The sequence below is a fragment of the Liolophura sinensis genome, chromosome 7 (assembly GCF_032854445.1).
Source record: "Liolophura sinensis isolate JHLJ2023 chromosome 7, CUHK_Ljap_v2, whole genome shotgun sequence".
NCBI lineage: Eukaryota > Metazoa > Mollusca > Polyplacophora > Chitonida > Chitonidae > Liolophura > Liolophura sinensis.
Window position 1 is genome coordinate 50,762,951 of NC_088301.1, and position 13,173 is coordinate 50,776,123.

A 13,173-nucleotide genomic window follows, 5' to 3' on the forward strand; every position below is an offset into this window, starting at 1 on the left:
GACACTTTTTCCTGGCGTAATTGCAAACAGCTTCTGGGATGGCTTACAGTGATATGGCAATATCACACATCAGGACACAGAACACAATAATCGCCTTTATCAGCGCGGCAAAGGATACCAACAATACTGTAGAGAACATTCCATGAGAAGCCAACAATATTATCCATGGTATTAGTATCTATGGATAGAGTTTAACTTTATTTATTGTTTTCACCTAACCTAACTGATGTTAATTTGTTATCTCCATAATTCTTGATTTCAAAAATAAAACATCCATTACAATTTTTATAATTTCAAATTTATTGGGTTATTCTTTACAACATACCTCTACATAAAATGACAGTTTTGTAATAAGTATTTAATGACAACTAGAAATGAGAGGAAAGTACAAAGGAAGCATTATTTAGCATGTAGTTTGAAGCCATAAATGTTAAAAAATGTCTAAAATAAAGATTAAAATATTCCAGGTATACAATTACATGTAACATTTAAGATATTGACTTGTTCAAAATTAACTATGGCCTAAAGGCTTCATTTCTACAAAAACAGAGCTTAATCTAAGTGCATTGTAGTTCTGAAACCTAGTTACTATTTAACTGTATTCATTACATGCGTTTTCTTGCGAACTTAATGATAACAAACTGCAGCACAACCTCTACTTCAATTTCATATGAGGAAGTCTTACCAAAAAAATCCTCCGTACACTCTGGGATAATCACCTAATTGAATATTTACACAAATCAAAAGTGATGGGCTGGCCATGTTTTGGCAATTGGCCAGAACGAAAAGCCCAGCACACTGACCATTACCAAGATGAATTATGAGACAATTAACAAGTTTTCCAAGTTTTCCTCCTCATTACCAGTCAAAGTTTCCCTGCAGTCTGCACAAAAATCGATAGGCGTCTGGAAGAGACAAACATATCACAAGGTGTTACACTAATGCTTCATCTAACCTGACTCGATTGTAAGACACAATGATTGATCACTTAAAGCTTGAACAAATGGATTTTTTCCATACACTGTGGTGGGCTAACATACCAGTCAGCTCCCCCAAGTTTGCGAGAGAACCTTGAAGGTGCTACACAAACCCACAACAACGGCAGAAGATGTATACCTCATTGTGAAGTACTTCATTACACTGGGACTGAATCTAGTAAATATTTTAGTAAATAAAATGTTGAGTTTAAATGGTTACAATACATACATCCAAAAATGAATCGTAACCTATTATGTTTGAAAAGAAACAAAATGGGTCTAGCCTCAAACTATTTCAATAATTCGTTCACATAAAATATACTTACTAGGTTATTCAAAAGATCTAACAACCCTTTCCTAAGTCAACACCAATGCCTAATGAACACACTTTTTGTATATTCAAAATGACTTTCCAAATTTAGTCAAAGACAACCACCCACGCCCCAAAACATTAAGAAAACATGCGTCAAAACAGACATTCGTATGCCAGCGATCAACCATAATAAAGGTTACGATGAAGTATTAGTGTAACGCCCAATAATCTCAAATTTGCAATTCCCATAATGGACTTAACGCAAAGAACTAAGAAATCATACAGAGATCTGAGTACAAAATTAGGATGGAATCATATAAAAGAGAAGCACTGGGCAGTTTTCAATGATTTTGGAAAGATGCAAGGAATCTTCTAGGCGGATAAATGATAAATCAGTATCCAAATCGTGTACCATGCTAGTATATAAGTTGTCGATAATCCAAATATGTATCTCAGTTGCGCTTTGATTGTTACTGTTCATATAATGTGGCCATCTAATCTAACACTGAGAATATACATGTACAGCTCCTCGCCTCAGGTTAAGCAGACTTATGACACAATTATGAAGCAAATACTGAGTGGCACTCTGAAAAAAAGAGCACAATTTTTCAATAAACAGTAGATTCTACATGAGTTGTAATCGTTAACACTTCGTTTCCTTCAAAGTATATTCCATTATTATTTTTTTTTAAACCTCTATTAAAACCGTTTATTAGTAATCCATAAAATGCTTTTTGACTCAAGTTTAAGGAATATGAATCCAAATCTACATTGTGCATGTGTTCAATAAAAATACAAAAAGCTTATAATGAATTACGAGGATATACAACCCAAATTCTGCTGAGAATACTGAATTATCAAAAATAATGCAATATTCAATGACTCACAGCTAAGACATACATATTCATAGCCTAATGCATTTATCCTTCTCCTCATATATATTTATTTGGCAAGGCTCCGTACAGCACAATAAAATGTACATCTTGTGATACGCTTGTCTGAAGAACCTCATGGTAGTCAGCCAAAAGATCGAAGACCTAACCAAAGCCTGAAAGATGTGTAGCCAGTTCTCTGGGCCGACTCTTGCCTCCATAGATTGGGGTCATGTATCATGTAATTTAGTGTGTTCATTATCCCATCACGGTGCCAGTCCTAATCTAATGAATGGTGTTTTTCTCCTTGTAGGGGTTTGCCCAGAGTCTGCAATTACGCACTTGTCAAGGACATTCTAGATTTGGACTAAGCAGTTGTCTGTCGACAGTACATTAAGAGGGAAGGCTTTAAGATTAGGACGAAGGAGGTCTCCTTCAGATGATGTGCTGGTACACCTAATGGGCACACCTGATCCTTGACACTGATGCTCAGTGTGGTTTAAGAGGGGCTGAAAACATGGACTGAGAGTCGACATGAACAGACAAAATGAGAGGCACATATTCCCACATATTGTCTTCAGAGATTGCAATCTTACTGCTGATGTTCTGCAGCCTGAAGACAGCAAGTGTCAAACAGTTGCCAAGCTGGAATGTGTCTTGTCCACAAGAGTGCAGCTGCAGCATTCGCATGTCACAGTACCTAAATGTCGAGAGGAAGACTGTAGACTGCAGTTGGAGCAGCTTGGATGATATTCCATTGGGAATTCCACTAACGGCACAAGTGCTAATACTAAGCAACAACAACATTACATCGCTCCTAAATCTGCCAGAGTTTCCCAGCCTTCTGGAGCTGGACTTGTCCAGTAACAATCTACAGGACATCAGTAGCAGACCAATGTTTGGACGACTTGGTTCTCTTGTGTCTCTCAACATCAGCAGTAACAACATACAAGAGATACACCATGGTGCATTCAGTGGTTTGAAACACATGGAGATTTTAGACCTATCCTTCAATTCACTGCATTCCATTGAACATCAGGATGCCTTTGCTGGACTCAACCATCTGCATAAGCTTTTCCTCACTGGCAACCAACTTACATCCCTTGGCAAAGATTGGCTTAATGGAATGGTTCACCTACAGGAGCTTCATCTCAATCAAAATCAGATAAGTGACATCTCAGAGGGATCTGTGAATGTTCTGAAAGATCTCAAACAATTGGTCCTTTCTGACAACTTTTTAAAAGCGTTACCTGAAAATGTATTCAAAGGTCTGGGAAACCTATACCTATTGGACATATCTAAAAACAATCTCACCAAAATACCCACAAGGACGTTTCAGCAACTGTCCAACAGAACGGAACTTGTTTTGAACGGGAACCCAATTAGAAGGGTTCACACCAATGACTTTCTTAACATGGATGTGGAAAATGTTTCTCTTAGTTATATGCCAATACTTAGTCTGATAGAGAAGTCAGCTTTCCACAACATGACAAATCTTCGCATACTACATATACGCCAAAACAAGCAACTGTTTTTTATTGATCCATTTGCGTTTTCAAATGTACCACATTTGCAGTGGCTGCTTGTGGACGGAAACCACCTGTCAGCCTTGCCACAACAGGTAGAAGAAAGTTTACCACAGCTTACAGAGGTGCATGTCTATGACAACCCTCTCTCCTGCGACTGTAATATTCACTGGATACGCCAGCTTCTAGAGACACCAGAAAATAACAGTCAGTCACATATCACCTTCCCACACTCTGAGAGGATACTGTGTGATAATCTCACAGTGCCAGTCCCCCTAATGGAAGTGCCAGTCGAATCCATCCCTGCTGTGTGTTCACCTGCAACCATTCCCTTGTTCAATGATACGAATCAGTTGGAAGTTGGAGAAACTTTACGCTTAGAGTGCCACGCGCTAGGCATTCCCACACCAAATATGCAGTGGATGCTGTCTAATGGCAAACGGTTGAACATCACCTCTGAAAATGTGCGTGCATCCCTCATTGACGATTCTGTGTTAATTGTGCATAATATCAAGGCAGAAGATTCCGGTACATATGCATGTGAAGCTAGCAATGAGGTAGGATACGACATAAGCTCCACTGCTGTGAGAGTTCACAGCAGCAACATTCGCGTTGTCATACTTCACCAGTCAAAGACGTTCATTACACTAACATGGAACGGAACAGATTCCACTGTGCAATCAAGCGACTATAAAATTTTGTATAACCAGGCTGGTTCATCAAGTGGTCAAAAGGAAATTCATCTCCACCCATTTCTAAGGAAGTATACTATCACCAACTTGACACCAGATACTTCGTACGAGTTATGTGTCGTTTATGTACACAACTCTGTCTACCATAAAGTACACTGTTTGAACATTTCAACTCTTCATGAAGCATATGTGCTCCAGGGCATCACCAGAATTAGTAAGCAAAAGATCATCATGGGTGTCATCATTGTATTTAGCTTAGGAGTCTTAGCATGCGTTGCTGGTCTGATTGTAAAAAAATGGCGACGCAAAGGCTATGAAAAAACAGACAATGGCGAAATAGCAGAAACGATGTCTCAAATCCCACTGGAAAATCTGTATCAACCTCCAAGCACTCCATTGTGCACTTCTCGTACATCTCTTCTGCCATCATCTCAAGCTTAACATTATATGAACGGGTGACCACTTTCACGATGTTGGTCCAGATATCACTAACGTTTTCCAAATGCATTGCCTTGAAAACTACATTTCCATGAAAACCTAATACCCTGACGACTTCAAAATGTACTTGTATAGATGATCTGTTTACAAAAAAATATACACTCTAATAAGGGCACGCATTTTGACCAAGTCAATCTCATACACACTCTTAATTAGGCCAATGGCACTTGATTCCTTTTTTCCCCCCATCAGAATATTTTGAAAAATTGGTGAGGGCAGCAGAAATATTATCACTTTTCATCATCCGTATTTTGGCTACATTTTATGATAATCTGACCTTCTGTTAAAATTTCATCAAGGACATTCAAAGGAATCAAGTATGATTTGCCATCGGCCATGTCATATCACTATATAGGTTCCAGTAACAGTCGTGATGAACCATGCCTTCAGAATGCTTTCCAAATCAAATTGTGGGCTTCCAAACCATCAAATCTAATCCAATGCATAATACAGTGTTTGGGTCTATTCCTGCAAACCACCTATCGAAAGACTTAAATTTTGTAAAATGTGTCTTTGTGCATATTGTTTAGAATAATAATCTTGTGGAAAGTTGTTTTCACAAGTTTTATGAAACTGTGGAAAGTTAGTTTTAAACATCATTCTATTTATCATCTTAGTTCCCAAATACTCATGTTTTCCTTACCATTTCAGATCTGTATCACCAAAAACCCACACTGTATTTGAAAATCTACTGCTGTTTGTACAACTGCCACTGTATGTTGCCTTGATAGTAATGCTACACACCTGGTGCTTACAAACATTAAAAAAAAAAAAAAGAAACTCCGAGTCGGTTTGAAAAAATTTCTTCCACTATAAAAACCTTGCAAAAGCAATGCATTTCCGGCAAATAACATATTTTCATTTTTTCATAAATATTTCCTTATTTCCTTGGTAAATTTGAATGCAAATACTTGTCAGAAACATTTTTTTTTTCAGGATAGGGATGCAATAGTGGTTATTTCTAGTCATCTCAACAACAGTATATAGTCTTTCAAACAATGACCAATGGGGTGCATTTCCCCACCTCACATGTCTAAAGTAATTCATGACTAAACTGTGGAATCTTTTGTTCATTCTTGCCTTTGCGATGATGTTTTGTAGGCAAACCACATAGTAACATGTTACTCTTTCACTGCAAGAGGACAATGCTATATTCAGCTTGGACCTGAGTCACCATTATGTGCGACAAGGTACCCCGTTGGTGTTCTACAAAGTTCATAAATTATATGCATGTATTCATACCAGCCCACCACTTACTAATGCACATCGTCTGCGTCATGAAGTGTTACATAATAAAAGATTTATAATTGATGATCTCTTGACTGGAGCATGCCACTAGCTTGCCCGTGGATTACCTGTGGAAAACCCATGGGAATGGTAATGAGCTGGTTGTAAAACATCATTATCTGTTCTAGCTCAAATCCACAGTTAAACCAAAGCAGTGAATGTATAATTCAACAGATGAAGGCCAATGAATTGGTGCTGGATGCTAAATGTCAGCAAACTACTTGCTAGGGAACAAGTTAATGGTGTTTCCGCTGTTTGCTAGCGTTTATATATATAAAACAAAATGGGCTATTATGTAATTCATTTGAATGCACTGTTTATGTCATACGGCACAAAGAACAACTGTACAGCTGAAATGTTTGTTCATTCATGTACATGTAATATGTAAATTTTGTACATTTTTACTGTCAAAGGAATTTGATGTTGCATTATCTAGTCACTTAGTGTAATAATCTTAATGTTATCTCTATGCAAAGTCATGCAAGCTGTTATAATTATGATTTGTGATGACCAAATTTTTGATTTCTTCATGGAATTTTGCTTTCTGAGGCATTTAAAGTTCAATTCCTTCTATATTCAAACATAATCAAATTTGTGAAGTCAAGACGTGACGTGAATTCATGTGTAATCAATATGTACATGTACATTGTATGGACATCTAGTATGTCATCATTTGTAATCCTGAATATGAAAGAAATTAAAAATTAGTAAAATGAATATGTGCATACAAAAGTTTTCCAATTAACAATTAATTACAGTATCCATGTTATTTTTATTCAGGCTTTTACAATGGCTAGATAATTTTCTTGATCTGCTCAACTAACCACTCAGACTCACAGCAATCACTGATACTTCATACAGGTGTGAATTGTACAGCTGGGAAAAGTGAATTCATGTGTCAATGATAAATTTCTATTTATACATTTACACTATTTCTATTTATACAAGTAGGCTACCATTCTTTTATATTATAAGCGGTTTTTAACCAAACACTGCTGAATGTCCATTTTTAATAACAGTGCAATACATGGACCACATAATTCCAAGCTTCCTTAAACAATATAAAGGAACTCTTTCCACTCATCACAGTCACAATGGAAACGTTGAACGAGGCATTGTTTAATAAACTAGACACAGTCCTAGATGCTTTTTATGAACATTCATAGTGTCAATGTTCTTAATTTTCCAGAGGCTACATGACTGATGACCATTGCCAAGGTTCTCACTGACATGAAAATGTGTCACAAGATATACAGTGTACCTCATGCACATACATAACCAGTAAGCAGATTTAGAACATTTATAAGATTTTTGCCTACATACTTGCAAACCAAAGTTTTTTCTTGCCTAGGATATTCTGTAATAAACAATTTACTGCACAGTCCACAGAAACTAAAGCAATTCCTCATGAACAGTCTCTGTAAAGTACTGCTTCAATAGTGTGAGAATCCATTGTATCAATCTGGATCGTGTCAGCAGTACCACTGCTATACACTACCACCTTTAACATTCATTGCTGTTTCCTGAAATTCTCAAACCTGGATCTATCTATCATTACCATTTCCCATTTGGCAACATACCACAAATGATCAAAATATACCCTATGAAATACGGAAGTGTTAGCTCAATTAAATTTTTTAAACTATTTAAACTTTCACACAATTTAACGCTAATCCTTGTCAATCTAGTCTGTTATGATTATCCCTATGCTATTTTTGGAATACTGCTGATTATAATTTTTTTTCTTCTTGAACTAAGATGATTGGAGCTTGTATGTACAGATATTGTCCTTACCACCATAAAGTATGTTTTCAATCAATGCTTGCAAAAATGTTAAATATTTTTTACTGTATCATTTTATGACATACTAGGAAGTCCTTGGTGGCAAAGTCTTTAAGGTTAAAGCACATGTATATCCTCCAAGGTGGTGTCATAAATAAAGCTAACTGTGCTGCCATTTTTTACCCACATTTTACTTCTGCATGAGGTTATAGACTTTGCTGCCGCATAAACTGTAAATTATTCATTGCATGTTGAAGTGTCATGTGAAAACTGTACATTTGAGAGAACAAAGTCATGAAAAAAAATAATAAATGTGATACTAAACTTGCAGTTTTGTTGCTGATGTATCTTTCACCTTTTTAGTCATGCAACACAACTACATTACGAAATCCATGTGCCTTATTTAACATGGTACCTGGCTGGTGGTGGTTTACTTTAGGCACTGGTTTCCTTCAACCATAAACCTTTTGTTATATAAGTGAAACATCTTGAGCAAGGTACTAAACACCAACCAATTAAATAAAAGAATACATAATGTGCTGGTGCTTCCCAGTGACTGATCACTGTTTGAATGCTAGTATTAAGCTACTAGCAGAGATAGAGTGTTAAGGAATTTTACATATTGCCATTCATAGAAGGGCTACTCCAATTCCAAGAAAAAGTACATGTGCACGTAAATGTAGTGGAATCATAAAAACACTACCAAAGCAAACCCTATGGAACAGTGCTAACAAAATGATTCAAAAGTAATCTTCTTCAGTTTCCGTAATTTTTTTGCTGATGTGACTTGATAACTGACACATTTTCACATAAGGTGTGACCATTTTCCAACTATCACACTGTTGTGACTACAGTCTGCAGACTGTAGTCTTTTATACTGAAAACATAAACTTGAATCAGGCATACGTGATTTAGTGTATTACAGCTATCAGGCTGGAACATTAGAAAGTTTGTCATCATTTATGGAGATGGGTGACACCTTGTGTTCTTGCTTGTCCCCACATCAGGCAAAATAAGAAACAACAGAAAGTATTTGTTTCTGTATGGTACTCCCAAACTTATGCCAGTGGTTTTAATACACCACAATTTTCTTCCAATGCAGGAAAACAACGGTCTCTAGCCTTATCAATTAACCCTGCTTAATGAACTCTTAGGTTTTTACACTGGTGTAGCCCTTAAAAACTAAAGCCAATTGTACATTGTTTTAAGCGCTTATACAACCCATAAGTTTAGATCAGTGCATGTTTACAACCATTAAAATGTTTCATTCAGTATCCTGCAGGCAGAAGAGCTTAAGCCTGGAACAACAAACACAGCCCACAGGAGACCATTGCAGTATGCCCATATTTATTTACTTGGCTCAAAGCTGTCAGAGTGGGTGTTTTTCAACAGCACCAAATGCCACAATAACAAACATGAATGCTAAATACACAAATAAATAAAATAAATCAATAAACTTCTGTCATGGCTACTTTAAGGGCCGAGTGGTGTCTGGTTATAAACATTGGAGATTTACATTTTTGGGCTGAATTACTACCACGGACAAGATTTAACCCTCAGCCAGACTCATTCAAGTATAATAATAACCTGAAAGGGAAAAGCATCTTAATATTGCCTCAAACCCAATCAGAAACTAGTGGCTTGTAAATTTGTTCTCAAGATATTGTTCACATTTGAACGAATTCAGATGCATTCTTGAATAAATCTAGATGGTGCCAATAGTGGATAACAAAGCAAAATACACGGCTGCTTCCATCTGAGAAGCCCAGGATTCTTCATGCAGTAACATGTATGGAAATTCCTTCTACATGTATTCAGGGACTATTTGTGCCTGCCTCCATTTGCATCATCAGCCTTGTCCAAGCTATTGGCACACATCCAGCATTTGCTAATCTATGGGTTCTCCAGAGAAATCAACTGTCCCAAATGGTTATACCTCATGGTCTAACAACAATGGCAGTCTGAATCTAGGCAATATGACAATCACTGCCATAAAGTGAATCCCTTGGAGCAGATGTCCACAGGTCTGCCAGAATGAACCTTGGGACTGAATCATTAAGCAGTACCCCCAATAATAGGATTCCAAAGCCTCAACCCTGTTTTGTAAAGTGAGCACAGCTTGTCGCAGAAATTCTAGTCATGATATTATTAATGCACTTTTATACAAGTAAATGACTGACTTGAGTGTCATTTGTCATGTTTACCCATATGCATGAGTCTGTAATTCAAGAAGAAAAGAAGATGACCTTTGCACATTTATACACCCACTGACAACTGATGTCTGCTCAATCCAGCTGTAAGGGAAATTAGAACAGGAATGGTTTGCATACCAACTATTAGTAGTCAGATACAGTTGGTATAGCTTCATTGCAATCCTTACACACAACCGTATTCCACCAGTTTCTCCGAGACTCATTAATTTCTTGGTGATATATCCATGCCAGAAGGTTAACTGACAACCAATTAGGGTAGATACCAAGTGGGCTGTGAACTTGGGGCCTTTGCTGACCGTGGCATTTTACAGTAATCAGTCATCTGACAGCCAAAATTGACTCAAGGCTTGGGCAAATAAAACTCATTGTTGACCATTACCATGAGCTCATGGAGAAATGGAACACGAACATGGATTCTCCATCCTAACCTGACCCAAAGATCGATTCACATTCCCACAAAACCTGCTCTAACACTCTTCAAAACACTGTTCAACCAAGCACGCACGCACACAAATATGACCAAGTAACCCTTGTAGGTACCAGTCACACTTTATGGATAAGTGATACACTTCATGTCAGAAGGAAACGAATGGGACATCTCACTACACGCAAAGCTGATTGATTAGATCATTGTTCCTTGGATCAGATCACTGTTCCTTGGATGATCAAATCTGATTAATGCTAAAGTGCTTATGACTTTATATTATCGCTGATATTATCTATATACAATATTTTGAAAATAATACCTGCCTCTTTATTTGATTTGTGTATTGTGGGGTAATAAAGAATATCTCACTCATACTTTGATTGTAAGACCTATAGGTGGAGGAAACCGTTACCTGCAAAAAACCTCCTGACATAAAGCTGTACATTAAAGTGACCTTCTTATCGCAGACAAAACACTCTTTAAGTATAAGGTCAGAGGCTTAAATCAAGCTATTCTGGCTATATCTTTATGTGCAGAGGTTTGTTGAGCGATTGGCAGTTGTCCCCTAGGTTCCGCTCAGCATTCTTCCACCCATAAACCTGAAACTGAACCTCAGTTACGTGGTTTGAAAGACATCACTTTCCCAGAAGAGCGACCTTTGAAAGTACCAGTCACACAAATAATGCTTTTACAACATGACATTTCCATTAATTCTCTACCACCCAGTTTTGACAACACAATATTTTTTCACAGGTTTCAACAATATGAGTGACAAGTCAACATACAAAAGATGACAAAGCGTAACGAATCCAAATGGAAAGAGACAATCCTTTACTGAAAAGACAGCCATATCATGTTGAAGGCTTTATCTTAATGTTAAGTCATCTTACAAATAAAGGAAACTCTTCACATAACTTAAAACTATTTAGCGCCAAACTTTCTTGTCACAATATATTGTTGCATCCAAAAATAAAAAGGCAGTCTCGTCAAAAATTCATGCCAGTGTCGGAATGGAAATTGAAGTTGTTCATTCCTCCAAGAGCTGGACATTTTTCTTCCGCTGTGAGCATTCCTGTTTTATTTGACATGAGAGCTCCCATCGACTTTCATTATCCGAATACAAGGAAGTCCTGCGCCGTTTGAAACCAATTTCTATCATTAGATGCCTGGTGCCCTTCAGCCATTCCACGGATGTCCTGCGCTACAATCAATATATCGGAAACATTTCAATTCACCCTTTCATCATCACTGATGAGCCCTTGTGCAGACATGGGCGGCCTGAAGCCGTTGGCATTAGACCATGGCGGTAAGCCCCAAGTTTAAGGGCTGGGCAAGAAGGAAGTGTTCAAGGACAGAGTGAAGAATATCTGCTTCCTTTCACTGGCTGAGGTCATTAAAGCCTCACTGCCTGAAGGGTATTAGCTTTAGACTTGTAAACAGAAGCACCCACCACTGTCTAGCATTCAGGGGTCTAAGGTGTTAAAGCTCGTGAAGAGTGCCCCAAGATATAAAGGTTGTCAAATCACATTACCATCAACTTTGTTTTCCCTAGAAAAGATTCAGGCATTTGCTTAAAAGACATCACCAGTGCTTTCCAGGCATCCCTAAAGGGAAAAACCCTCTACTCAAGTGCGTCTTTACACTTTCCGTCAGAAAGAAATGAACACCTCTAATATTCCAACTGATTTGACTCGTAAAATAAAACAATGAAGCCCCAAAGTGAAAAGAAAAAACTTCTAATGAGTAAGATCATGTGTTTTGGCAAAGTTCAAGTATCGTTGTAGGAAGAAACATGTTGTGAATCTGGAATCTAGATGTGTTTGCTCAAAAAGTTTAATTACACATTACTGATATATATTACTCCTACCATACATCAAGGCATTTAGAAATCAGAAAATAATAATTGAAACAACAAGCAAAATATGAAAGATCCATAACAAGACAAAGGTACCAGTAAATAAGACCATATTTTCATAAAATTCTTATAATTTCCTAGATGAATCTAATAATGAACATTTATTATTACATAAGCTGATAAAGCAATGCAGGAAAATGAACAGCCAAAGGTCAGCATAAAAAACCAAGAATTTAAATATCACAAGCAAAATTTTGAAAGAATAAACCTGAACACAACTTAACAAATTATACATTATACTGCAAGCATTTTTCTTTTGTTTTTTTTTTTTTTTTGGCGAAAACAAAAAATGACATTCTTATTCCAGATAATATGAAAGACAACAACAGAATGTCAGTATCCCAAAACAGAAAACCTCCTATCCCTCACATTAGAAAACCATGTCTTGGCAAAATCATTTTATGAAGGTAAGTCAGTTTCTTAAAAAAACGTTTGCATGAAGTAAGACCAGGGTTTAGCAATGACACATACAAGTGCGGTATTTTGTTCTGAGGTTGTTGACAGAGATTTCCATGCATACACCTAAGCTTAGGAGACTATGGGAATCAATACTAAGAATAACAGCAACGCACCTCTACCTGCAAGAAAGCATATACGACAAACATTTAAGGCTAAAAGATTCAGCAAAGCACTAGCAAAGAGAACAATGCTGTGAGAGCTATATTCGGATT

The 13,173-nt window shown here is 37.1% G+C and overlaps 2 protein-coding genes across 2 annotated transcripts in view; one reads left to right on the top strand and one right to left on the bottom strand.

Moving 5' to 3' along the window:
• LOC135471701 (leucine-rich repeat neuronal protein 1-like) overlaps positions 1 to 8,290 on the top strand; it is a 28,184-nt gene extending 19,894 nt beyond the window's left edge. The window contains exon 2 of the mRNA XM_064751020.1: positions 2,476 to 8,290. Within this exon, the coding sequence (XP_064607090.1) occupies positions 2,710 to 4,821 (2,112 nt within the window). The 5' untranslated portion in view covers positions 2,476 to 2,709 and the 3' untranslated portion in view covers positions 4,822 to 8,290. The remainder of the gene's footprint in view (positions 1 to 2,475) is intronic.
• The window catches only part of LOC135471702 (mitochondrial inner membrane protease subunit 2-like), a 68,090-nt gene that overhangs the window by 46,583 nt on the left and 8,334 nt on the right, over positions 1 to 13,173 (bottom strand). The window lies entirely within an intron of this gene.